General features: G+C 38.9%; 1 protein-coding gene across 3 annotated transcripts in view; it reads left to right on the forward strand.

The window, feature by feature from the left end:
• Positions 1-2,926: 2,926 nt before the first annotated feature.
• Positions 2,927-24,505, forward strand: part of STAM2 (signal transducing adaptor molecule 2) — a 48,564-nt gene continuing 26,985 nt past the window's right edge. For 2 of the 3 annotated variants that reach the window (XM_039219408.1, XM_039219409.1), the window contains exons 1-2: positions 2,927-3,060; positions 23,260-23,344. In XM_039219408.1, the coding sequence (XP_039075339.1) occupies positions 3,021-3,060; positions 23,260-23,344 (125 nt within the window). In that variant the 5' untranslated portion in view covers positions 2,927-3,020. Of the gene's footprint in view, positions 3,061-3,359; positions 3,615-23,259; positions 23,345-24,505 lie in introns of all 3 variants that reach the window. The other variant, XM_039219410.1, reaches the window with a different exon arrangement.

Consider the following 24,505-nt stretch of genomic DNA (forward strand, 5'->3'; position numbering starts at 1 on the left):
TTTGGAGTTTGGTTAATGGTAAGGAGTCAATGTTGGTTTCTTAGTTTTGACAAACGTTATCACGGAACTGTAAGATCTTAACAATGGGAGAAACAGAGTGAGGAGTAAATGAGAACTGTCTATACTGTCTTTGTAACTTTTTTATAAAATTAATTTAAAATTATTCCAAAATTTAAAAAATTGTTAAAAAAAACACAAAATGCTTTGGAAATTCGTGAAAAAGAATATGCCATTCATCAGAGAGAGAGGGAGAGAGAGATTATTCAAACTGAAACACAGAAAAAAATGAGGAGTAGAGATGAGAGTGCTTTATTTACTGTAGCCAGAGGGACAGATGATAATTAAAAAAAAAAATCAAATTCAAGACCTGTGAGAGCAGCAGAATTTAGAAGAAGGTTGAATTCAGAACCTACTGCATATCTCCTAAATTAAAGCCAGGGCTCTGAAGGGCCCTAACATCCTAAGACCTAGGATGGAGATACCTGGGTGGATACTCTTGGGAATTTTTACCTGATAGATTTACCTCAATCCTCCCGACTAGGGACACTTGCCCTTGCTACAGAATAGTGACTTCCTTCTGAAGACCATGCAGAAGTCTCACCTTATGAAGATGCCTTCCAAGATGCTAGACTCCCTTTTCAAGATTTGCCACAACCGTCTCCAGTGTTTCTAGATCAATAACGAGGGTCAATTCTCATTATGGTCTTATTGAGGAAGCACTGTCCCTGTTTTGAAACAAAAAGGATTCTTCACCAAACATTTACTGGCAGAACTGGAAGAACACAAGTAGCTGGCGATGGGTCTTGGCATATGTTCAGAGAAAGCAGTCTGTGGTCAGAATATCATGGAATGGTTGAATGTAAACCCCAAATAACCAAGAAAACCCTAAAGAACTGAACTGAACCGAAATTGATAAGATTATTTTCTGTTATCAGGGAACCCCTGTTAGGGGGCTCACAAGATATTACATTATAGAAAAACGAGAAAGTTGCATTTCTTTCCACACCAGAATTTGTGAGCAGCCACTAGTATCTTTTAATTGTTCAATAACTTCATTAGGTAAAGTAGTAATGAAAGATCTTTGTATCCTCTTCTTTCTAAGAGTCTGGCTCTTAGAGACCATTAGGAAATTTGTTAATTAGAGGAACTCATGAAAAGGCTGAGTACACCCAGAGAAAGATAAATACCTATAGATTCTTGGGTATGCTTCCCATTAAAGATGAGGAGGACCATCTTTAAAATATTAATGCTCTCCATGGCTAATCCTCAGCCCCTTGCTCTTATCTCAATACGAGCTCCTCTACAGTGCCACTTCTAGCACTTCCATAGCCTCAACTGTTCTGCCAGGACCTGCTTCTTCAAACACATCATACACACTCATGTCAGATCCAGGAACTCTTTTTATATGTTACTCTGCTGCTCAAAATCTTTAAATGAGTATTTTGTGTCTTAAATGCTAAAATTAAAATATCTTAGCTTCTTTAAGGCTCTTCTGAATCTATTTAGTTTTCCGTTCCAACACTAAGTCTTAGTCCTAGACAAATCCATCTAGAGAGCCTCCAAACATATCTTTATCATCCTAAGTTCAGTTTTTGAAAACCAGCTCCCTTCACTTGCAAATGTTTGTTTGTGCACCTATCTTTATAGTTGCATATAAATATAAATATATATATATATAGCACCTATATATGCAACCACTGAAGTATTCCATGTGTAAGGGTTCTCTTTTCTATACATCCCCTTTATACTAAAGGTTGTAAAAATGGTTTTGACTCATTGTTAAAATGTGGAAGTAATTCTAAACGTCTTAAAATCATTTAAGTTCTAGTGGGGCCCACACTTAAACAAATGGCTAAAGTTTACTAGCAGCTGCCATCTTTAGATCTGAGCTGTTCAGTTGGATAGTCACAACTACATTCGGAAAGTAATGATTGACCACCCATTACTTGCCAGACACTGTTTTGGACGCTGGGAATAAAGCAGTGAACCAAACTGGCCATAGAGTTTATGGTCTAAAGAGGAGAGACGGTAAACACAATCATTAAGTAAATTGTTAGGAAGTGATAAATGCTACAGAAAGAAAGAAGGGGTACGAGGGATAGGAGTGTGTGGTTGGGAGGCATGCTTGCACTTCTACATTCATTTAAGTATCTCGCTGCCTCCTACGGAAATTTGAGTTAGTGACCCCTTTATTAGAACCGTAACATACGGTCTTGTATAAGCTATATACACTGGCCCTATAAAACTGTCTACAACTTGAAAACAGGGAGTGTGTGCCTCATTCGTCTTGGGATTCCCAGCGTCGACCAGCGTTTTCATGTGCTCAGAGAATACGATGGAAAGTTAAAAGTTAGGGAGTTCCGACAGAGCTCTAGTTCGACCAACGCTTTCCAGGAGTGCTGTTCCCACAGGGGTGGGGCTCGGAGGCTCCATCCGTTTCCATGGCAACGGGACTGTGACGTGAACGGAGCCACGGGCTCGCCCTCGAGGGACTAGGCTGCAGTTTAGGAACCAATTAAATAAGCGAGGACTAGAGCCTCTAAACGCAGAAAATCCTCTAAACACGGAAAATACGGCACCACGGCGACTCCGGGGGCGCAGCGGCTTCCGGGCCTCTAGGGTTACCCAGTTCTAGGCGCGACAACTTCCGGCCTCGAAGGTCCTCTGCTCCGTGGCCTGCCGGGGTCCTAGCGATGGAAAGGTGGCCGCGGCGGCCGCCTGACCCCATACGAAAAACTGGGACAACGGCTGTTGACTTTTTCTGGGAGGCAGAGGCGACAGGTGCGCCTAAAGAACCCCCGTCTCGGCGGGACCTCGTTCCGGGAGGAGAGTTAGGCCGGAGTGGAGTGCGAACCGGGAGCTAGCCTGTCAGGCGGGAGCCGGGCAGATGCGGTGGCGGAAGTGCGAGGACGCGATCGGAGCGGAGCCGTCTAGGAAGCGGCAGCCGCGGGTCACCCAGCTTGCGAGCAGCTGCCGAGCCTCGGCCAGACCTCAGCGTTTAGGCCTCGGGCGCCGGCAAGATGTCTCTGTTCAGTGGAAACCCCTTCGCGCAAGACGTGGGTAAGTGCTGGTTCGGCGCCCAGGCGGTTTGTTGTGCTTGAAAGTGGGCGGCGGCGACTCCGGGGACGGGAAAGCCAAGCAAAGGGAGAGAAGGGGGCGGCGCCGCTGGCTAGCCGCGGTTATTTTTCAGGGTGGGCTACTGTGGCGCGTCGCAGCCTTGGGGGGTGCCCCTTACCTACCTGAGGTTGGAGACCCTGAAAGAAGGTAATTTTTCTCGCTAGTGTCAAGAATAGGGAAGAGCCTGTGGCTCGCAGGAGACTGGACTAACAAATGATACAAACTTCCTGCTTCCTCTGTAGTTGGTTCATCACCGTTCTCCACCGCTCTACCTTTGGATTGGAGATGATATAGCGGTGGAAAGACCCTGCTGTCTGAGGCATCACAACACTAGAGACCTCGACTTGCCTTCATTCGATAGGAGAAACCCATTTCACGTCACTCACACAAGCGCGTCCAAGCTCTGATAGCACAGCTTCAGGATTTATTTACAATGCTGGGAAGTGTTACTCTCTATCCTTGGATGGCGCGAGTGCTACGAGATGTTCTGTCTTAGGATATGAAAAGGAAAACCCTAGGATGTCAAAACAGATCAGAACAACTACTGTTTTATTTGTTGGAGTTGTAAGAGTGCTGCTGCTGCCTTTAGTGATTGCGGAATGAGAAAAAAGATGGATAGGATTGGGCATTAGAAGAACAGTAAAATAAACTGGCTACGTGCACATTTCTGTAGCAGAACCCTAGATAGACCCTAGATAGAGTTTTCAGATTTAGTGGAATGGAAAAACCCATGGCTGAAAATTGCCAGCCACAGAGGATACTGCATATCATAGCAGTGAGCCCACCTTTTCAATTATAATTTTCTAAGGACGAGGAGACTTAATAGAAAATGCCCTATTTTGGTGTATTAGGTGATCCCAAAAACATGTTCAGAAGTCAAATAGGAAATATGTTAGAACCTCCTTCTGTTTCTAGAGACCTAAAATATTTATAATGATCTTTTGACCCTTACATAGTCTTCAAATATTTATTTCCATAATTTCTTTCACCTTTTTCTTGGTGGAGTAATGCCGGTGACTGGCATAAATCTAGGAGGCTTCAGGTCGAGAAGCGTCAGGTCTGCTTTTAGGAACACCTAGAGACATCTTCTGTTCTTCCAGGGAGACCTCTACTTTTTATTGCTGATGTGAAGACTTTTCATTTGTCAGAGTGAAATAAAACAGGTCACTATAGAGTAAGACAGATTATTTTCTGACTTAAAAACTGTGAAACTCTTTCATCCAGGGAAATCTTTTCCCGGGAGCCTCTTGTTTTCTGTTTGAATACTCGGGTGGAAGTGGGTGGAGCTGCTCTGCCTGTTTTGCTTTTCTAACCCTTCTCCTCAGTGACTCTTGATGTGCCTGTTGGCTTAGTGGATCACAGTTTAATGCCACGGTAGTAAAAGAGGCACTGCTGTTCAAACAGAAAACACTGCTGTGTATATATAGATCATTTCACGGGCAGTGCCACCAGCCAAAGCTTCAAGTACTTGTTAGTTTAAGTATGATTGAAGTCACTGCCCGAAAGTCAGGTTAAGAGTAAAAGCAAGTTTGATCAAGGCCCACCAGTAACTTCTGTTAGACAAGTAAATGGAATTAGTAGAAAAAGTGGAATGAAATACAAAGGAGTTTAAATTGCCCTTAAATCCGTATCACAGAAGAAAAGTTACATGTCGCATTTTTCAGAAGTTAGATCTCTTTTAAATTGGAAATAAGTAATAGAAGAAAGTTATTTAATTTAGAATGTCTACAGGAATATGGTCCTTTGCCTTTTCACGTACCCTTTTTGGTTCAGTCAGATTTTTTTTTTTTTTTTTGGTCATTCTTTTGTTCATATTTATTTTCTTGGTCATTCTTATGTTCACTTTTCATTCAGCACACATGCATGGAATGATTGCTGTGTGTCAGATATGTGTTAAGTTCTGGGGACACAGAAATTCCTGCCCTCAAGGAACCCTCAGTCTAACAGAGGATACATACATATATAAAAAGATAATTATAATATAGTGTGAGAAATATAGTACAGATGATGCTTTGCGTTCTTTTTTTCTTTAAAAGTCATCTTCCCTAAAGAGACACATGCTTTCTCTGTAAAGGTGTTGACATTATTCTCTCTCTCCCCCATTCCTTTCCTGACAGCAATTCTGCCTGAAGAATTTTATATGGTCATTTTATAATTAAGAGCTTTTAAAGATGAAACTACATTCCTTTTGTAGGTGCAGTTTCACTGGAGGTTGAGAATTCTTTCTGACGTTATTCATGTGGGGAAGAAATTCCTTCCTCAGACTTTGAGAAAAAGCTGTAGTTGGTCACAATGTCTACGAAGATATTCATAAGTTGATGATGATATATGGCTTGTCAGGTGGAAGCAGGCCAAAGGCTAGGAAGTAAGGATCTCTGGCCAGTTCCTATTTTTTCGTGGAGTCAGGTCCTACAAACCCTGAAGGGTATGTTAGCTGTCGTAGCATTCGAGCTCATTAAATGTTGTATTGGATTTTTTCAATTCTGCGTTTAATTTTTGTTCTGTGAAATTTTCTTTGAAGACGGGCTGAAGAAAAAAAAAACACCATCGCTGGTCACCCCTGAGGAGTGTTAGCGTTCTTGAGGTGGAACCTGGTTGAGGTAGCCATTGTGAAGGAATTCCAAAGGGAGAGTGAAGCATGGGAGACAGAGCCACAGCAGGAGGGTTGAGTGGTTAGTGTTAAAACGGAAGATGTCATTTCCTTGTATTTTGTACCAGTTTTCTCAGTTTCCCTACATTGCTTCCCAAGTCATGACATCTGTTCTACCCCTACCTCTGGTTTTTACTTGGACATCCTTTTTCTTGATACTCAAGCCAGGCAACTTTTTTATTTTATTTTATTTTATTTTGTTTTACTTTTGCCATTTTCAGCCTTTGTGTCATTTACTATTCACTGATAGCCTTTTTCTTTTTCAATAACCTTGGTATTGCCTTCCTTACAGATATAGTAACTTGTGTCCCACAAAGCTGAGCTCAAATTCTACCTCTAGAAAACTCTTCTGACACAGTGCATTGAAGTGTGAACTTTGGTTTTAAAAGTAGACTTTTTTTTTTTTTTTTTTTTACAAATAGTTTATTGTCAAATTAGTTTCCACATAACACTCAGTGCTCATCCCCAAAGTGCCCTCCTCCATGCCCATCCCCCCCTCCCCCCCACATCCCTCAGTCCTCAGTTTTTGTCAGCATTCAAGAGTCTCTCATGGTTTGCCTCTCTCCCTTTCCCCCACCATTTCCGCCCTTCTTCTCCCCCTTGGTCCTCTGTCAAGTTCCTAAAAGTAGACTTTTTAAAGTGAAATTTGAATGTATATATTGCTGTGTCTTTGGTTTGTGTTAGAAGAGCTTGACCATGAGGGAACTTGGATTTTTAGTCATGGAATCTTTTTCTCCAGTGAAGTTTCATGAGAAATGCTTTAGTTGGGGAGAGGGAGCGAGGCAAACCATGAGAGACTCTTGAATACTGAGAACAAACTGAGGGCTGATGGGGTGGGGAAGAGGGGAAGGGGGGTGATGGGCATGGAGGAGGGCTCTTGTTGGGATGAGCACTGGGTGTTATATGGAAACCAGCTTGACAGTAAACTATGAAAGAAAAATAAATAAAAAGGACATTTCTAAAAAAAAAAAAAAAAAAAAATGCTTATAGAGGCACCTGGCTGGCTCCGTGGTTGGAGCATCTGACTCTTCATCTGGGGGGTCCTGAGTTCAAGCCCTAGGTTGGGTGTAGCACTTACTTAAAAAAAAAAAAAAGAGAGAGAGACACACACCTGGTTGGTTCAATCTGTTAAGAGTCTGACTTCTGCTCAGGTCATGATCTTACCCTCTGTGAGTTCGAGCCCCGCGTTGGACTCTGTGCCAACAGCTTAGAGCCTACAGTCTGCTTCAGATTCTGTGTCTTTCTCTCTCCTCTGCTCACGCTCTGTCTCTCTCTCAAAAATAAACAAACATTAAAAAATTAAAAAGAAATGTTTACATAAAAAATGGATAGTATTCCTGTAATACAGTTTACTTAATATGTTCAAATTTATAACATTTACATACTTACTAAGGCAATTCTTGAACACAGTGAGGTTGCTGTAACCTTTGTAAAAAACTACAATTAAAATTTTTTTTGGTTCTGGATGAGAATGAGAGCTTTAACAACCAATTTCTTTCTATATTTTGCTTACAGCTTTAAGCCTTCAGATAGTTACAAATTTTACTTAATGTATTTTAACATAAAGTATAGGATATGATATAAAGTCCTTTTCCTATCAGCCAACTCTGTCTAGCTGAATCGTTTATACACTTTTTTTTTTTTTTTAAAGAAAATATTCAAGATAGAGTTGAATTTCTCTGGTATATTTAGCAGCTACCTGATCCAATTCTTTTTCCTCCCTTCTCAGAGTTAAACACTCCAAAAAGATACAACTCTGTTTTATAAAATACATAATACACACATATATATATACTGTATGTATTGTTTTGTTTATAAACTTTATAAAAATAGTGTCATTTTTGTTATTTACATCTCATGAATACACCTCAGCATTTTTGTGAATTATTTCTGTTGATATTTATCGCTCTACTTCCATTAATTTTAACAGTTGTATGGTATTTCACTGTACAAATATACCACATTTGTTCATTCTCCTATTAATGGACATGAAGTTTTTTCCATTTTTGTAATAGACAGCAGTGCAGTAAAGGTTCTTCCTCATGTTTTCTTGTTTACATGAGTGAGAGATTCTCTAGGGATTGTGTCTTGAAGGGGAATGCCTTTAAATGCCTTATTTAAAGCTTAGATAGTGCAAACTTGCAAAATATTAGTGTAGAACTGCGTTTCCAAGTGCTTGTGGGAGATTTTACTCCCACCAGCAGTCATAGTGAAGTTCATTCTTATTCCACATCATTAAGAACACTGGGTATTGTCATATTTTTAAAATTTATGCCCATTTCATGGGTGTGAAATAGGGCAGGCAGTGTTTTCATTTCATTCAACTTCATTGCTAGTAATTTGAGCATCTTTTCATCTATTTTGTGGTTATTCTGTTTTCTATAAATTATCTGCTTATTACTTTTACTTATTTTGTTGGATTATTTTTTCTTACTGAGTTTAGAGTTCTTGTACATTCTCTTCTAATCTTTTGTTGATTATGTCAGTTGCAGGTATATATCTCAATGTGTTGCTTTTTATTTTCTGATGTCTTTATTAAGAAAATCTAAGTTTTAATTTAGTGATATTGTCTTTGTTGATTTCATTTTTCTTGTTTTTTTAGTTTATTTTTATTTATTTAAAAAAATTCTAATGTTTATTTTTGAGAGAGACAGATTGCAAGCAAGGGAGGAGAGACAGAGAGAGAGAGCGAGACACAGAATCTAAAACAGACTCCAAACTGACATGATCTTTGTGTAGGACCTGAGGAGGAATTTGGTTGGATAATCAGTCTGTAGTAGACAATAATCAGTTGTCTAATCACTACTTTTTGAATTGCTTGTCCTTTCCCCATGATTTTGGATCACTCTCTCCTTCTTAGAGTACATTTCTTTTATGTAGCCTCTGTCTCTGCTTTCGGTCCTTCTACACTATTCTCTATCTTTTTGTACCAATACCACATTTAAATGTCAGTGGCCTGGGGCAAGTTCCTCTGTCTTAGCTGTTTTTGGCCTTTGTTCTTTCATATGGGTTTACCATCAGAGCGGTAAAATCCTAAAAGAAAACTTTTTTTATGCTCTTTTAGAATTTAAGAGAAAAGGTATTGTAATTTTTGTTTCACGTGAACTGATGATGTTGATAATTAAAAATAGATATTGTTATTCCATGTGTCTCTACACCGCCGCTTTGTTTGTTTGTTTAAATGAAAGAAACTTAAAGGCGTTTTGAGTGTTAAAAGAGTAGAGCTTGTGTATAGTGTGTAGTATAGAATATCAAAGTCTGGTTATTTGACAACTGATAATTCTAACCATCTGTCCCTTACATATCAAAATAAAACTTAAGAATATGTAATTTTTAAAAATCTCCTATTACTTTTTCCTTCCTTGGTTGCCTTGTATCCCCAGATTTAGCCATTTCCCTCCCCATTCCTTTTGGTTTTTCACTTTGTCTTTTACAAAGTTTTAAAAAATATTTTTACCTATAGTTTTCTTTCCTGTTTCAGGTATCTATCAATCAGCAACATTTGTCAAACTCCGGTCGTGAGAATATTTCTAGAAATCTGAGAACATTTTGGGATTATTCCTCTTTTTCCCTTATCCTTTCCTTTTTTTTTAGGGCTGAGTTTCACATTGGTTTATTGGCATCTTCAGTTTTCTTTGGGAGTAATACATTTTGTTCCCATCTTTTAGACTACCCTTAACATTATTTTTTTAATGGCCCTGTATTTGCTGGTGTATGAAGGATAGCACTTCTCCCATGACACCCAGTGGAACACTTGTATTTCTTTACTGTTGAGACTTGCTCGTGATAGCCGTCACTGTTCCATTCAAAGAGGGTTTTCCTTAGATTTCTCTGGTGTACAGAATGTTGAAAAATGAAGATCTCTTGAAGTACTTACAGTTCTGACTGATTGTCAGTGCATCCGCAGAAGTTGTATTTAATAGGTCTTTTCTAAAAGTATGAAGAGAAATGAAGTATTGAACATTTATATTATGTACAATACCCCTATTTAATAGAATTTTTCAATGATAGTAACGATACAGGATGAAAACACTCATTTGCCAGTGCAATTTTTATTGTATCTAAAAACTCTCAGACTCTTTGGTCAGTAAATATTCTTTTATGAAGTATTTATTAATTTTCACATGCAACATAAGAATTGAAGTGGCTCGGAATTTAGTTCATTTGAACAGCTACACTGTTATGTATAGCAGCTTTTTTTGCTTTCATGTGTCATGGGATGAATTATCTTAACATTCTTTTCTAAAAACTACTTAAGTCTAGCATATACACATTTGGTTTCCCTAGTAGTGTTATGCCCTTGAGGATTGAAGGGGAAGAACTTTTTTTTTTTTTTAACATTATTTCCTTATTAGGCTCTGCTGCTTTACTTGAGAGTGAATAAATATTTATTTGTATTTCGTTTATGGATTGAACCTAAGAAGGTCAGTGTGACACAGACCAGACACTGTTCTCTGAAAATCTCTTTATTTTTGAGGGAGCACAAGCTAGGGAAGGGTGGCGGGTGGGGGACAGAGGATCCAAAGCAGGCTCTAGTGCTGACAGCAGTGAGCCCGATGTGGGGCCCGAACTCACAAACTGCGAGATCATGATCTGAGCCAAAGTTAGACACTCAGCCAACTGAGCCAACCAGGCGCCCCACATCATCAGTGTTCTGGAGTATGCCACTTACTTATTTTACCTCATATGACTTCAGTTTCATGTCAGAAATTTGTTAGTACCCTTCTAAAGCAGTATACTTCTAAGAATTTTAGCCATTCTAGTGTTATCTCCCTCTAGTATTAATATGCATTTATCTGATGACTATTGATGTTGGACACCCTTGAATATATTTATTTGAGGGGCACCTGGCTGGCTCAGTTGATGAAGCAAAGGACTGCTGATCTTTGTCGTGAGTTCAAGCCCCATGGTGGGTGTAGAGCTTACTTATTAAAAAAAAAAAAAAAAAAGAATGAATAGCCTGTTTTTGAAGTATCTGTTTAAGTGTTTCATCCATTTTTCTTTTCACTTAATTTTCACAACTCCTCTTTTAAGTATGGCAGCCGTCTTAATCTCCATTTTACAAATAAGAACATGGATTCAGGTTTGAGTCTGAGCTGAGGTGAACCACCCAGAGACCTTAGGCTAGTAAGGTAGTTTCAGAGCTGGGTGTATAGAAGGCAGGTTTTCAGTGTTTAATGGGTGATATGTGTACTTCACAGGTGCATACAGAGGATGCATGATGGTTTCCTCAGTTTGCAGCGGTCATGTGATCCCCTGTCCAGTCTAACTACTTCTGATTCTCCTCTACCTATGACATTTTGGCTACTTTGGAGACTCATTTATCCTTTTTTCCAGCCATCTTACACATGAGGTTTCCTGATGGGTCAGTTACAATAGATATTATGCTTACTACACTTCTGTTTTCTTCCCGTGTGCCTAATGTGTGTTTGTAGAAATGAGCATGCCCATTTTGTGGAGTTGGGAGGTGGCATGGGTCTCACCTGACAGGTCAACGAGGGCGTCTTGGAAGTGATAGCTGGCCAGAAAGTGAACTTGCAGGAGTATAAGGTTGGTCTTAGACCTTTTGCCTTTTTAAAAAAAAATTTTTGGGGGGGGCGCCTGGGTGGCTTACTCGATTGAGTGTCCGACTTCAGCTCAGGTTATGATCTCGTGGTTCGTGGGTTCAAGCCTCACATCGGGCTCTGTGCTGACAGCAATTAAAAAAAATTTTTTTTAATGTTTGTTTATTTTGAGGGAGAGACAGAGTGTTAGCAGGGGAAGGGCAGAGAGAGAGGGAGACACAGGATCCGAAACAGGCTTCAGACCTTGAACTTTCAGCACAGAGCCCAATGCTGGGCTGGAACCCACGAGCATGAGGTCATGACCTGAGCCAAAGTTGGACGCTTAACCGACTAAACCACTAAGGCATGTCATGATTTATTTATAAACTAGAAAGATTGGCTCTACTACATTTTCAATAATTATTTAGTTCATAACGAATTGGTTCAAAGAAAGTACATGTTTATATCTTTAGTAAAAGCTGTCAGCTGTGGTTTCCTGCTAGAAACCCCAAATGAATTCTATTCACTTACTTTCCATTTTCTAGTTTATTTCACTATTGAAAATTTTTTTTTCCACTTTTCTCCTATTCTCCTACTACAGTTTTAAGGTATGAACATAATTAGTCTTTTTCTTATTAATACATAAAAAACAAATTTTGTCTACGATCTAAACACTGCTGTAGTTATGTCCCAAGATACTGATATGTCATATCCTATTTATAATAAATTTTTATGTTGCTTTGTTAGTCTTATTTATATGTCCTGATTGTTAATATCCATGTGGTTGGGTATTATATTTGGTCTAATAAAAAAGCATTGTATTTAGAGAATATATGGTGTATATTGTCCTAGATGATTTCTAGGTTTTGATAGTTCATGCACATTTAAAAAAAATTTTTTTTTAATGTTTTATTTATTTCTGAGAGAGAGAGAGCGCGCAAGCGTGAGCAGGGAAGGGTCAGAGAGAGAGGGAAATACAGAATCTGAAACAGGCTCCAGGCTCTGAGCTGGCAGTCAGCACAGAGCCCGATGCGGGGCTTGAACCCACGAACCATGAGATCATGACCTGAGCTGAAGTTGGACGCTTACTGACTGAGCCACCCAGGCGCCCCAGTTCATGCACATTTGAGGAAAGTTTTAAACTTGGCCTTGTTTAATGTACAGGTAGCCCTTACTTTACATAGTTCCAATATGCATGAATCTGGTTATCATGTTTTAGTTAAGTAACATCGAACACCAAGAATAAGCCTTGTAATACTCTGAGCATAGATCCAGCCAAGGCTATGTAGATTTTAACTGTATGACTATGAATTAATAATGGGTGGTGTTTTAAATTCCTAATTTATAGTGATTTGTTACATAGCAAGTTTTAAAAAATTAATATATTGAGATTGTTCAGTTAAATTTGTTTTTATTCTTTAAATTTGATAACTGCGGGGCGCCTGGTGGCTCAGTTGGTTAAGTGTCTGACTTCAGCTCAGGTCATGATCTCACAGTTCTTTGGTTCGAGCCCCGTGTCGGGCTCTGTGCTGACAGCCAGCTCAGAGCCTGGAGCCTGTTTCAGATTCTGTGTCTCCCTCTCTTTCTGACCTTCCCCTGCTCACACTGTGTCTCTCTCTCTTTCTCAGAAATAATTTTTTAAAAAAAAATTTAAAAATTAGAATAATAAGTTTGATAACTGCTATTGATTTTTCTTCACATTCACTGTTTCTGTGGTTTCTATTCTGCTTTTAAGCCCACCTGGTGAATTTTTTGGTTGATATACTTTTTAGTTCTAGAAATTCCAGTTTTATAGTTTTCTTTTCCCTGCTAAACATGCACCATCTTTTGCTTTAAGTTCTTGGTAATACCTGCTTTAAAATGCCTTTTTATTTCTTTTGCTATTTCTGCTATTGATTATGGGATACTTTTTTGTATACTGGTAAGTTTTTATATTATGCTGTTCACTGCGATTATCTTTGTAAGGAGGCTTGAGTTTTGTTCTGTCAGGTAATTATGTTATTAGAGGATCTTTTTGGTTTTCTTTGTGTGACAGGTCTATTTTGATATTGAATTAAATTGTAGGGGGCCTTACTCTCTTTTGGTGTTTCAGTTGAATGCCTGAAATGTTCTCTGTACTCTAGTTGGGTGGAGTATTAGTCTGCTTGGGGTTACCATAACAAATTACCTTGGTCTAGGTGAATTAAACAACAAATTTATTTTCACACAGTTTTGGAAACTGGAAAGTCCAAGAGCAAGGTCCCAGGAGGTTTGGTGTCTGGTGTCTCTACCCTTGGCTTGCAGTTGGCTACCTTTTCATTGTGTGCTTGCATGCCCTCTTCTTTGTGCATGTATGGAGAGAGATATATAGTGAGCTCTGTGTTGCCTCTTCTTCTTATGATACTAATCCTATTGGATCAGGATTCCATCCTTATGACCTCATTCATCTAACCTTTAGAGGCTTATTCTCCAAATAGAGCTACACTGTGGGTTGGGACTTCAGTATCTGAATTTTGTGGGAATATAAACAATAACTGCAGAGACTCCCTGCACTGCACAACCTTTCAGCCCCATGGTAGGTTATCTCTGCTAGACTTCATAGAGACTCAAGTAGTCTAGCCCTTCTTCAAGGCCCCATGGTAAATCCCTGTGCTCAGAAATTTGGTCACTTTCCCACAGCTGCTCTACTTGGGGTAGTTCTCTTATATGTTGGGACAGGAAAGTGTTCCCAGGCAAAAACTGGGAATATCATGGCGCTTACTTCACATTTCCCTTCCCTAAAAGATCTCAGACCTGCACTGCCTGTTATTCATTTCCTGAGCACAATTGCATTATATATCGTGGCCTGTTCTGTCCTTGTTTTTGGTAGAATAGCAAATCTGATAGCAGCTACTCTGCTATGGTTGGAAGCAGACTAGTCATGAGTTTTTATTTGCAAACATAGTAAGAGGAGCTTTATAAATCTCTCTTGAGCATTTTTCTTTTATATAGTTAGATTTTAAAAATTACTGGTAGAGCCTATTTCATTAAAAGTTTTCTGGGTAGATTTGAATAATTTTTAAAGTTTTATACTGAACACAATGCACTGTGTAGAGGGGGCACCTTTTTTGTTCTTATTAAGTATTGATGGGTGGAATATGATATTGTTAGAATCTTTCTGAAATATTTCAGTATATTTGAGGCTGTCTATATACAGTAATCAAAACCTGGTGATGAAACATCATGAATTACACCCACCAAATCCTGGAAAGTTAGCATTTAGGCCCCAGGAGGGCATTTTAAACTCTCTCCCCCTCTATGCATTTGACACATGATAAAGTGAAGTATGGCCCCAATACTGGGCACAGTGACAGTGCTATACAAGAATGGTTCCTTAATTATAATATTTAAAATTTTTTCCAGGAGTTTAAAATGCTCCTAAGTACATAATTTAACTGTTATTTAGTTCACTTGAAAAATGAAATCCTTTCTGGCAGGCCATTATAAAGTCTTCAGATTTCATACTTTTTAAAAAGAGTAATTGTGAGCCCTGTATTTGTAGACCATAAACTATGCTGGATAGAGTATTTAAATCAGGATTTTTCCATTTTCTATAAAAACTAAATCAAATAAAAAACACTGTTTAGATATATCTGAAATTGTTGGAATGGTTTTTGGTAGGTATTAAATAGATTTCACATTTAGTTGTGTATCACAGGACTGAAATTGAAACAGTAATCATTAAAAGTTGAGTTTTATCAGTAATGCGTAGGTTATTAGATGGTCTAAAATCAGACTCAACTCTTTGTATGTATATGTGTACTGACAAAGTTTGGTAAATGATACTGATTGCTCAGATCAAAGAGGAAATGATAGATTCTTAGATGTTGGAGCTACTGACAGATAATTAGTAAAGATATTTTTCTATCCCTGCTTCATTCCATGTGTCAAATGAAAGTCCAGAGAGACTAGGGGAGCCTGGGTGGTTTAGTCGATTAAGCATCCAACTTCGGTTCAGGTCATGATCTCACCATTTGTGGGTTCGAGCCCTGCGTCGGGCTCTGTACTGGCAGTTAACTCAGAGCCTGGAGCCTGCTTCGGATTGTGTCTCCCCCTCTCTCTGACCCTCCCCTGCTTCTGCTCATGCTTTCTCTCTTCCTCTCTCTCTCTCTCCCTCCCTCCCTCTCTCTCTCTCTCTCCCTCTCTTTCCCTCTCTTTCTCTCTGTCAGAAGTAAATAAACAATTAAAAATTTTTTTAAAGTCCAGAGAGACTAAATATTTACTTATTAAAGAGAATAAATATATAGAAGAGAATATAGCTGAATGTTGAATCTTCAGGTAGTTTTAAATACTGTATCAAATGATAAAATGAAAAGGAGTAACAGATTTGTAGAGCAAAAGCAAAACCCTCTCATAAGCAAAGAGAAAAGATGAGCATGAAACTGGCAAGTCATATATAATAAATGTGATTTGCTTTTCAGACTCTGTTGATATCACCAATGTATCATAGCCCAGGAAGCCCTTTGCCTCCCTCTTGAGACATTCCCTTCCCTACTTACCTTGTCTCTTAGATGAGATCCCAAAAAGGTATTGTCATTCCTTTTTATTAAACAGGCAGAGAACTGGAACTTCATAAGCCCACTGTGCTATTGCCTTTTATTGCCACATCATGTTGCTAATGCAGTTTGATCCTGGATAGCCCCTTTGGATGTTTGCTTAGTAAACTTGCTGGTCCAGAGCTCTTGCTAGTCCTCAACTTTGTGCAGACTTTAGAGGGACCACATTGGGCATCACTGTGCCCAACGTAATAGGATATGGAGGAGCAACCAGCATCATTCAACTTATTTATCAAACCGGAGTTTACTGAGTACCTATTATGTGCTCCAGATACTATTCCATGCACTAGAAATAATAGTGAACAAAGCAAAAATCCCTGTCATCATGGAGCTTACGTTCATTCTGGGGGTTGAGGAAAGGAAGAGAGGTGGGGTGGAGACATATGAAAGACAAAGTATTTATGCTGAAGGGCCTCTGTTTGAAGTCCTGACCTCTTTTAATTATTTTATATTTCTTCTTTGTGGGGCATCAATATGAATAAAACCAGTGAGTATAAGAGAAGCTGAGTACATGATGGATTTAAAATCACAGTGTGTTGGGGTGCCTGGGGGGCTCAGTTGGTTGAGCATCCAACTCTTGATTTTGGCTCAGGTCATGATCTCCTGTTTTGTGAGATTGAGCCCTGCATTGGGCTTTGTGCTTGGGTTTCTTTCTCTTCCCCTCTCTCTTCCCCTCCCCCACTCACGAGCCCATGTGCATAGGCTCATTCTTTCAAAATGAAACATAAACTTAAGGGGCATCTGGGTGGCTCAGTAGGTTAAGCGTCCGACTTTGGCTAAGGTCATGATCTCACGGTTTGTGGGCTCGAGCCCCGCATCGGGCTCTGTGCTGACAGCTAGCTCAGAGCCTGGAGCCTGTTGCATATTCTGTGTCTCCCTCTCTCTGACCCTCTCCTGCTCACGCTATCTCTCTCTCAGAAAAAAAAAAGAAACATAAACTTAAAAAAATAGTAAAGAACAATGCAAGACAGAGAAAACATTTTTTAAAAAATCAGTGTGTTGTTTGTATAGATATTTTGTGGCCTCTCTGTATATCATGGTACATCTTGCAGTTATTAAAAAATATTAGTATAGGTATATTCATTTGTTTACATTCGTTTACATAAATGAAAATGCAAGTTAGCAAATAATATATTTAATATGATCACAAGTAGTAGTGAGAAATACTTTTTTTCTATCTCTGAGGTTTCCTTTCTTAGAAGAGAATTCCATTAGTTTTCACCCTGAGTCTGCTCTGGCTCCTTTAGTCACTTCAGCCTTGATGTAATGACTTATCTGATTGGTAAATATGAGAGTAGTTGGCCCAGTGGATGTGCTTCATGATGTGTCTGAGCTAGCTAGTCTTTCCATACTCATTGAGTGATTTCTCATCTCCTTCTCTATGGAATCAGTTGTGCAGAGGCTTATCCCTGCAGGGAGAAGTCTACACCTATTTAGTGCTAAGACATGCTCACCTCTGAGGTTCACAGTTAGCAAGCCCATTTGTCTAATAAACTGACAGCTTCTATTAGTAATAACAATGGTATTTTATTCTTGTTTCTCAACTTGTTCATAACTTTGGCAGGGAAGGAGGTATATCAGCTTTTGGGTGCTTTCTTTGGAGGCACCTCATACATATGATTCTGTTTTATTTAGTTTTACATCTATTTTTATTTTTCCATATTCATGTAGAAAAAAGTCTGGAAGGGCACCTGGGTGGCTCAGTTGGTTAAGTGTCCGACTTCCGCTCAGGTCATGATCTCATGGTTTGTGGGTTCGAGTCCTGCGTTGGGCTCTGTGCTGACAGCTAGCTCAGAGCCTGGAGCCTGCTTCAGATTCTGTATCTCCCTCTCTCTCTGACCCTCCCCTGCTCACGCTGCCTCTCTCTCTCAGAAATAAAATAAAAAACATAAAAATTTTTTTTTAAAAAGAAAAAAGGCTGGAAAGATAAGCCTCATAGTTTCAAAAGAGGTTGGTAGAAGTTTTTCTCTTGTCTGTACTTTTGAATCCACTGAATTTATTAGATATGGGAAAGAAAAAAAAAGTAAGAAAATGTTTAAAAATTTAAAAATGTCTGCAATAAAATAGGATAAAATGAAATGAAGAAAGTAAAATAAACTACAAAAAGTTTAAAAAGTTAAAATAGTAAAAAAAAGAAAAATAATTTAAAAAAACCCTGGAAAATAAAAATCAAATTTTCACTTTCTGTACCCAAGAATAAGAAAAGAAAAAAGAAAAACAAAAAGTGAATAGATGAACCAGTGAACAGAATGAAATCTGAATGAAATTATATCCAGTTTCCCCTGAAGTCTGTGAAGCACTAAGCACCTTATAGTCTGTATGCTAAGCAGGCAGAGACACTTCTGGTGATCCTCTAGGGCTGAGCTTGGTTGGCACAGTTGGACGGGGCTTGGTGTTACGGCTCTATTCTCCACTAGATGGCACTGCTTAGCTTACTCTGGTGGATTGGTGTGGTACACGTGCAGGAATATGTGCATGCTCAGGAGAGGTGACAATGGCAATACCCAGCTTCTCAGTCTCTGGCACCGAAACAATTGCGTCAGCAATTGGAACCAGCAGTCAAGCACCCCTCCTTTGTCTTCAGCTTCTGTTCACTCCCTGCTTCTACACTGTCTCCGTCCAAGCCATCAGCCTGGCAGGCAGCACCTCCCTCCTGAATTAGATCTCATATGGGGCTGTGTTTCCAAACCCCTCACTTCTGAGAGCCTTGCTACCTGGACAGCTCCAACTCTCTGGGGAGGGTCTTGCCAAGCAATGGTTGGGTTCTGGCTTGCCCTCCGGGAATGTCTGTGGGGTCACACTGTTGCAGATGCTCAGAGATTGTGGCCAGGTGCCTGCTTGTCCCAGAAAAAGTTTATGCGATCTCCCAGCAACAGAGGTTCAGAGATTATGGCCAAACAACACACAGCAGGCACCAGGTTTCACCATGCCCTGGTGTCTTTGTTCCAATACCAGCAAGCGTGGCTGTTTTCCAGGGTCCGCTGGGACCTTTGCCAATGAGGAAGCCATATGGCCTCTACCAAATGCCCTCCTAGCAGAGGAACCGCTTCTCCCTGTGTGGCCCCTGGACCCCTCAGAGCTCGCTGTCTGCTCCTGAGAATTTGTCCTTCCCACCAGAGCACCAACAGGTATTGAACTATGTAATTACTGACTCTGCTCCGTCCTAATGGTATTGAAACCTTCTTTCTCCCTTTCTTGTTCAGTCTCTTGTGGATGTTTCCATTGTTTCTCTTTCTTTCCACTTACTTTGGGGGGGAGTGCTTTTCCTGCACTTACCCCTCTTTCTCTGTCCTCTCTCTGCAAAAACAGCTCCTTACCCTCTGTGGGTTTTCTCTCCCCCATTTCACCTCTCAGCATTCTATATCTGCCAAGTTCTGTGGTTCAAGTTATGAGGATTGTTTTGTTAATCCTCAGATCAGTTTTCTAAGTGTGCACAATGGTTTGGTACTAATCTTGCTGCATTTCAGGGATGAGAGAAGTGGAGAACTTCCATGTTGCTCCACCATCTTGGCCCCCTGAATTTATTAGATATGAAAGTAAGAATAGTTAAGAAGCATCTGGGTGTTTCCCGCAGCAACTTCTTACTTGACACATCCCCAAAAGCAAGGGAATCAAGAGCAAAAATAAACTATTGGGACCTCATCAAGATTGAAAGCTTCTGCACAGGAAAGGAAACAACCCTAATAGGCAACCAACGGAATGGGAAAAGATAGTTGCAAATGACATATCAGATAAAGGGTTAATATCCAGAATCTATAAGGAACTCACCAAACTCCACACCCAAAAAACAAACAACCCAGTGATGAAATGGGCAGAATATATGAACAGACACTTCTCCAAAGAGGACATCCAGATGGCCAACAGACACATGAAACGATGCTCAGCATCCCTCCTCATCAGGGAACTACAAATCAAAACCACACTGAGATACCACCTCACGCCAGTCAGAGTGGCTAAAATGAGCAAATCAGAGGACTCTAGATGCTGGCGAGGATGTGGAGAAACGGGCACCCTCCTACACTGTTGGTGGGAATGTAAACTGGTACAGCCCCTCTGGAAAACAGTATGGAGGTTCCTCAGGAAACTAACAGTAGAACTCCCCTATGACCCAGCAATAGCACTGCTAGGAATTTACCCCAGGGATACAGAAATGCTGATGCATAGGAGCACATGTACCCCAATGTTCATAGCAGCACTCTCAACAATAGCTAAAACTTGGAAAGAGCCCAAGTGTCCATCAACGGACGAATGGATCAAGAAGATGTGGTTTGTCTCTACGATGGAATACTACATGGCAATGAGAAAGAATGACATCTGGCCATGTGTAGCAACATGGATGGGCCTTGAGGGTGTTATGCTGCACGAAATAAGTCAGGCAGAGAAGGACAAATATCATATGTTTGCACGTATAGGAGGATTAGGAGGAACTTAACTGAGGAACGAGGGGGAGAAGAAGGGGGGAAATGGTGGGGGAAAGGGAGAGAGGCAAACCATGAGAGACCCTTGAATGCTGACAAAAACTGAGGACTGATGGATGTGTGGGGGAGGGAGGGATGGGCATGGAGGAGGGCACTTGTGGGGATGCACACTGGGTGTTATATGGAAACTAATTTGACAATATTTGTAAAAAAATAAATTAAAAAAAAAGATATATGCAAAAAAAAAAAAAAAGCATCTGGGTGTTTCAGTTGGTTGAGCATCCAACTCTTGATTTCAGCTCTGATCATGATCCCCAGGGCAGGGGATTGAACACTGCATTGGGCTCCGTGCTGAGCGTAGAACCTCCTTAAGGTTCATATTCTCTCTCTTTCTCTCTCTCTCTCCCCCTCTCTCTCCCTCTGTCCCCCTCTCTCCCTTTCTCCCTCTCTCTCCCCCTCTCTCCCCCCCCCCCCCGTGTTTGAACTCTCTGTCTAAAAACGAAAAGTAAAGAAGTGGTTAAATGTTTTAAATCTCTAAAATATACAGCCTGGTCTGACTTCCCATGTAGAAGAATTAGTCATCTTTGTGCAAGTGCAAAAGCTGGACCTGGATGTCTACATTCATAGCTTAGTGTTTGAGTCTAGAACTTACACTAGGCAAAAATCTGTTATTTTTCTTAAATCTCTAACTTGTCATTTTATTAAACTGTCACAATAATTGCTTTCCATCCATTAATAGTGTGCAGCAATTTGCATGGTTTTTAAAAGTGAATTCTAGCATTTAACTGAGGTTAACTAGATTATGTATTTTTCTCTCCTACTTATAACGTATAGCTGTTTGCTAAGCCTGTTTATTTTTTGGCTTTTATTATTCCTTTTAAAAAAGGAACAGTTCTAGAATTCTACCATCCTTCCTGCTTATCACTGTGATAAGCCTATATGAATATAATGCTCAGGTTTGGACATATTTGAAATTATGTATTAAAAAGGGAAAAGGTTAAAAAATATTGCTAATGTGGTAATTTTTATATCCTTATCCCTCTATATTAGCAGAAAAGAAGTATCATGATTTTGAATTTTATACAAGTTAATCAAAAAAAATGCAACATAATTCAGTCATTATATTCTCATCATGCTTTTTAACAATTCACTGTTTAATTTTTATTTTGATTATGAAATACTTCAGACCACAAAAACATGCTGAGAATAAAAATAATCTCTAGATACTTCATGTACAACATAATAAACAAAACTTTATAAATACAAGTAGGCCCCTGTGTACCCAATTTTGATCCCTTATCCTAACTCTAGTTTGCTATTTATCATTCTTAGGCATATGCTATTAATATTTTTACTACTTATATATGTATCACTACAGACTATAGTGTATTTTTTAATGTTTTACAATTTTATATGAAACATTCATATATTGCTGGTGAGAATGTAAAATGGAACAGCTGCTTTAGAAAACTGTTTGCCATTTCCTAAAAAAAATTATATATAGAATTCTTTACCATACAACTCAGTACTCTTCTTAGGTACATATCAGAGAGAGGTATAAACCACACAAAACTTGCACAGATATGTTCATAGTAGCATTGCACTATTCATATTAGCCAAAAAGATAACAAAACCGAACAACAACCAAATATTCAACTGATGAATGGATAAATGAAATGAGATAGATCTACAAATGGAATATTTTTCAGCCATAAAAATAACTGAAGTACAGATCCATACTTCAACATAGATGAACTTGAAAACGTTCTAAGTAAAAGAAGCTAGTCACAAAAGATTATGTATGATGCTATTTATATGAGAAATGCAGATTAGGCAAATTTATAGAGACATGACACAGACTAGTGGTTAATTAGGGTGGGGAATATGGGGGGAGATTGGGCTGTGACTGCCAATAGATATGGATTTCTTTCTAGGGTGATGAAATGTTCTGGAATTAGATAATGGTGATAGTTGCACAACTCCGTGAATATACTGAAAAAATCAAATGGTACATGTTAAATGGATGAGTTGTATTGTGATATAAATTATATCTCAGTAAAGCTGTATAGAAAGTTTATGTGAATGTCATATATTCTGCCATTAGCTTTTTAAACTCAGTATAAACCAAATTATTATATTTTGGGATTTATACCTTTTTTGAACACTTAGTTATATGTAACTCATTTTCATATTCCATTGTATGAATTTACTGCTATTAATCATTTTCCTTTTTTGCTCTTTAAAAATAGTGCTTTTGTGGGGCACCTGGGTGGCTCAGTCAGTTAAGTTTCTGATTTCGGCTCAAGTCACGATCTCATGAACCGTGAGATGAGCCCTGTGTTGGGGGCTCTACGCTGTGAGCGCTGAACCTGCTTGGGATTCTCTCCCTCTCTCTCTCACCCTCCCCCCGTGCACTCTCTTTTTTCCTCTCTCAAAGATAAACTTTAAAAAAATCCTATCAAATTCTAATTTGAAAGAAAACCTTAAAAATATATATTATCATATAAGGAAATATGGATTACTGTATACTGTTAGCAAAAACATTGTTTTTTTTTTTTTTAATGTTTGTTTATTTTTGAGAGAGCATGAGAAAGGGGGCAAAGCAGGCTCTGTGTTAACAGCACACATCTCCCCAACCATGAGATCATGACCTGAGCCAAAATCAAGAATCGACGTTTAACTGACTGAGCCACCCAGGTGCCCCCTAGAATTTGATAGGATTATTGATGATTTGTAACCTATTCAGTATTATTTCACTGTTTAGAAGATGTTTTATTGGTGTACCTTAGAACATTTAATTCATATAGTTATACAATTTAAAGTTGAAAATACTTTATCTTTTTGAAGTTTTTCTGTAGTTCTTTTTTATATTTGGCAAAAGAATAACTGTGCCTTTCTGGTAATTTTATTGTTAAGTGAGACATGTCTTAATTTTTGTGTATGCTGCTATATTATAGAAAAAGCCACAAATGAGTACAATACTACAGAAGATTGGAGTCTTATTATGGACATATGTGACAAAGTTGGAAGCACTCCTAATGGGTAAGATACCTGGTGAATGTCTAGGAGCTTAATAACTTGTGTGTCTTTGCCTGATACAACTTTGATTGGAAGATGGGATTTTACGATTTACTTTTGGGGGACAAAAGTAAAGAGATCCTGGTGGCCAGATTTATGAGACTAACCTTATTATGAAAGAACAAGTGGAGAAGAGTTCAACCGAAAACCTGAGACATATTAAAATACATAATTAGAGCCTTTACACCGTAGGAACACATGTCAACAATGAATAGTTGTTCAGGGAATTCCCCCTGTGACTTAGACATGTATGGGAGCCTTTTAATAAGGAACTAGATAAATATAATATGGTAGGTAATATATTGAAAAAGCTCTTTGATAATGAATAGATAATTATATCATGATGAAAAAATGAATATAAAAATGGGTCCTTTAGGGGAGAATGCAACAGTCAGCTGAACTGATTTATACTTGAGAAGTTTAGGAGACTGATGAAAGTATTTGTTTTAACATTACGACTTTTCAAAGTACCTTCATAATACATGTTTATACTTAAAACTTTGAAAACTATATTTTGGTAAGTTTTTTAGATAAGATTGCTGTCTGGACACTAAATATGTCTTGAAGAAATAAGATAATTTATATGACATAGTTCTTTTGTGTTGCTCTTTTGGAAATGATTTGCCTCTTGATTGGGAAGTATACAACCTTTACAATAAGCTCTGTTTTTGTTTTTTGAGAACTGCAGTTCTATGGACAGACGATTGCATAGAGTCATTTTACAGATTTCCCTTTTTGAAGTGAAGTTTGCTGGATTTTGCTTATTTTCTTATTTTACTTATTTTAATGTTATTTTGAGAGCGAGAGAGAGTATGCACGCACGTGTATGCAAGCAAGCAGAGGAGGACAGTGGTAAATCACTGGAAGGCAGTGGTAAATATTAAGGCACAGGAAGGTGGCCATTGGAAAATATTTGGAGGGGGGCAAAGTTTTTATTTAAATTCCAGTTATTTAACATACAGTGTAATATTAGTTTATGGTGTACAGTTTAGAAAATATGTCTTTAATGTTTGAGAGACAGAGCATGTGCACAAATGGGAGAGGGCAGAGAGAGAGGAGTGAGAATCCCAAGCAGGCTCGGGGAAGCTGTTAGCATGGGCCCGACGTGGGGCTTGATCTCACAAA

This window comes from Hyaena hyaena, unplaced genomic scaffold (assembly GCF_003009895.1).
Source record: "Hyaena hyaena isolate Hyena2069 unplaced genomic scaffold, ASM300989v1 scaffold_817, whole genome shotgun sequence".
NCBI lineage: Eukaryota > Metazoa > Chordata > Mammalia > Carnivora > Hyaenidae > Hyaena > Hyaena hyaena.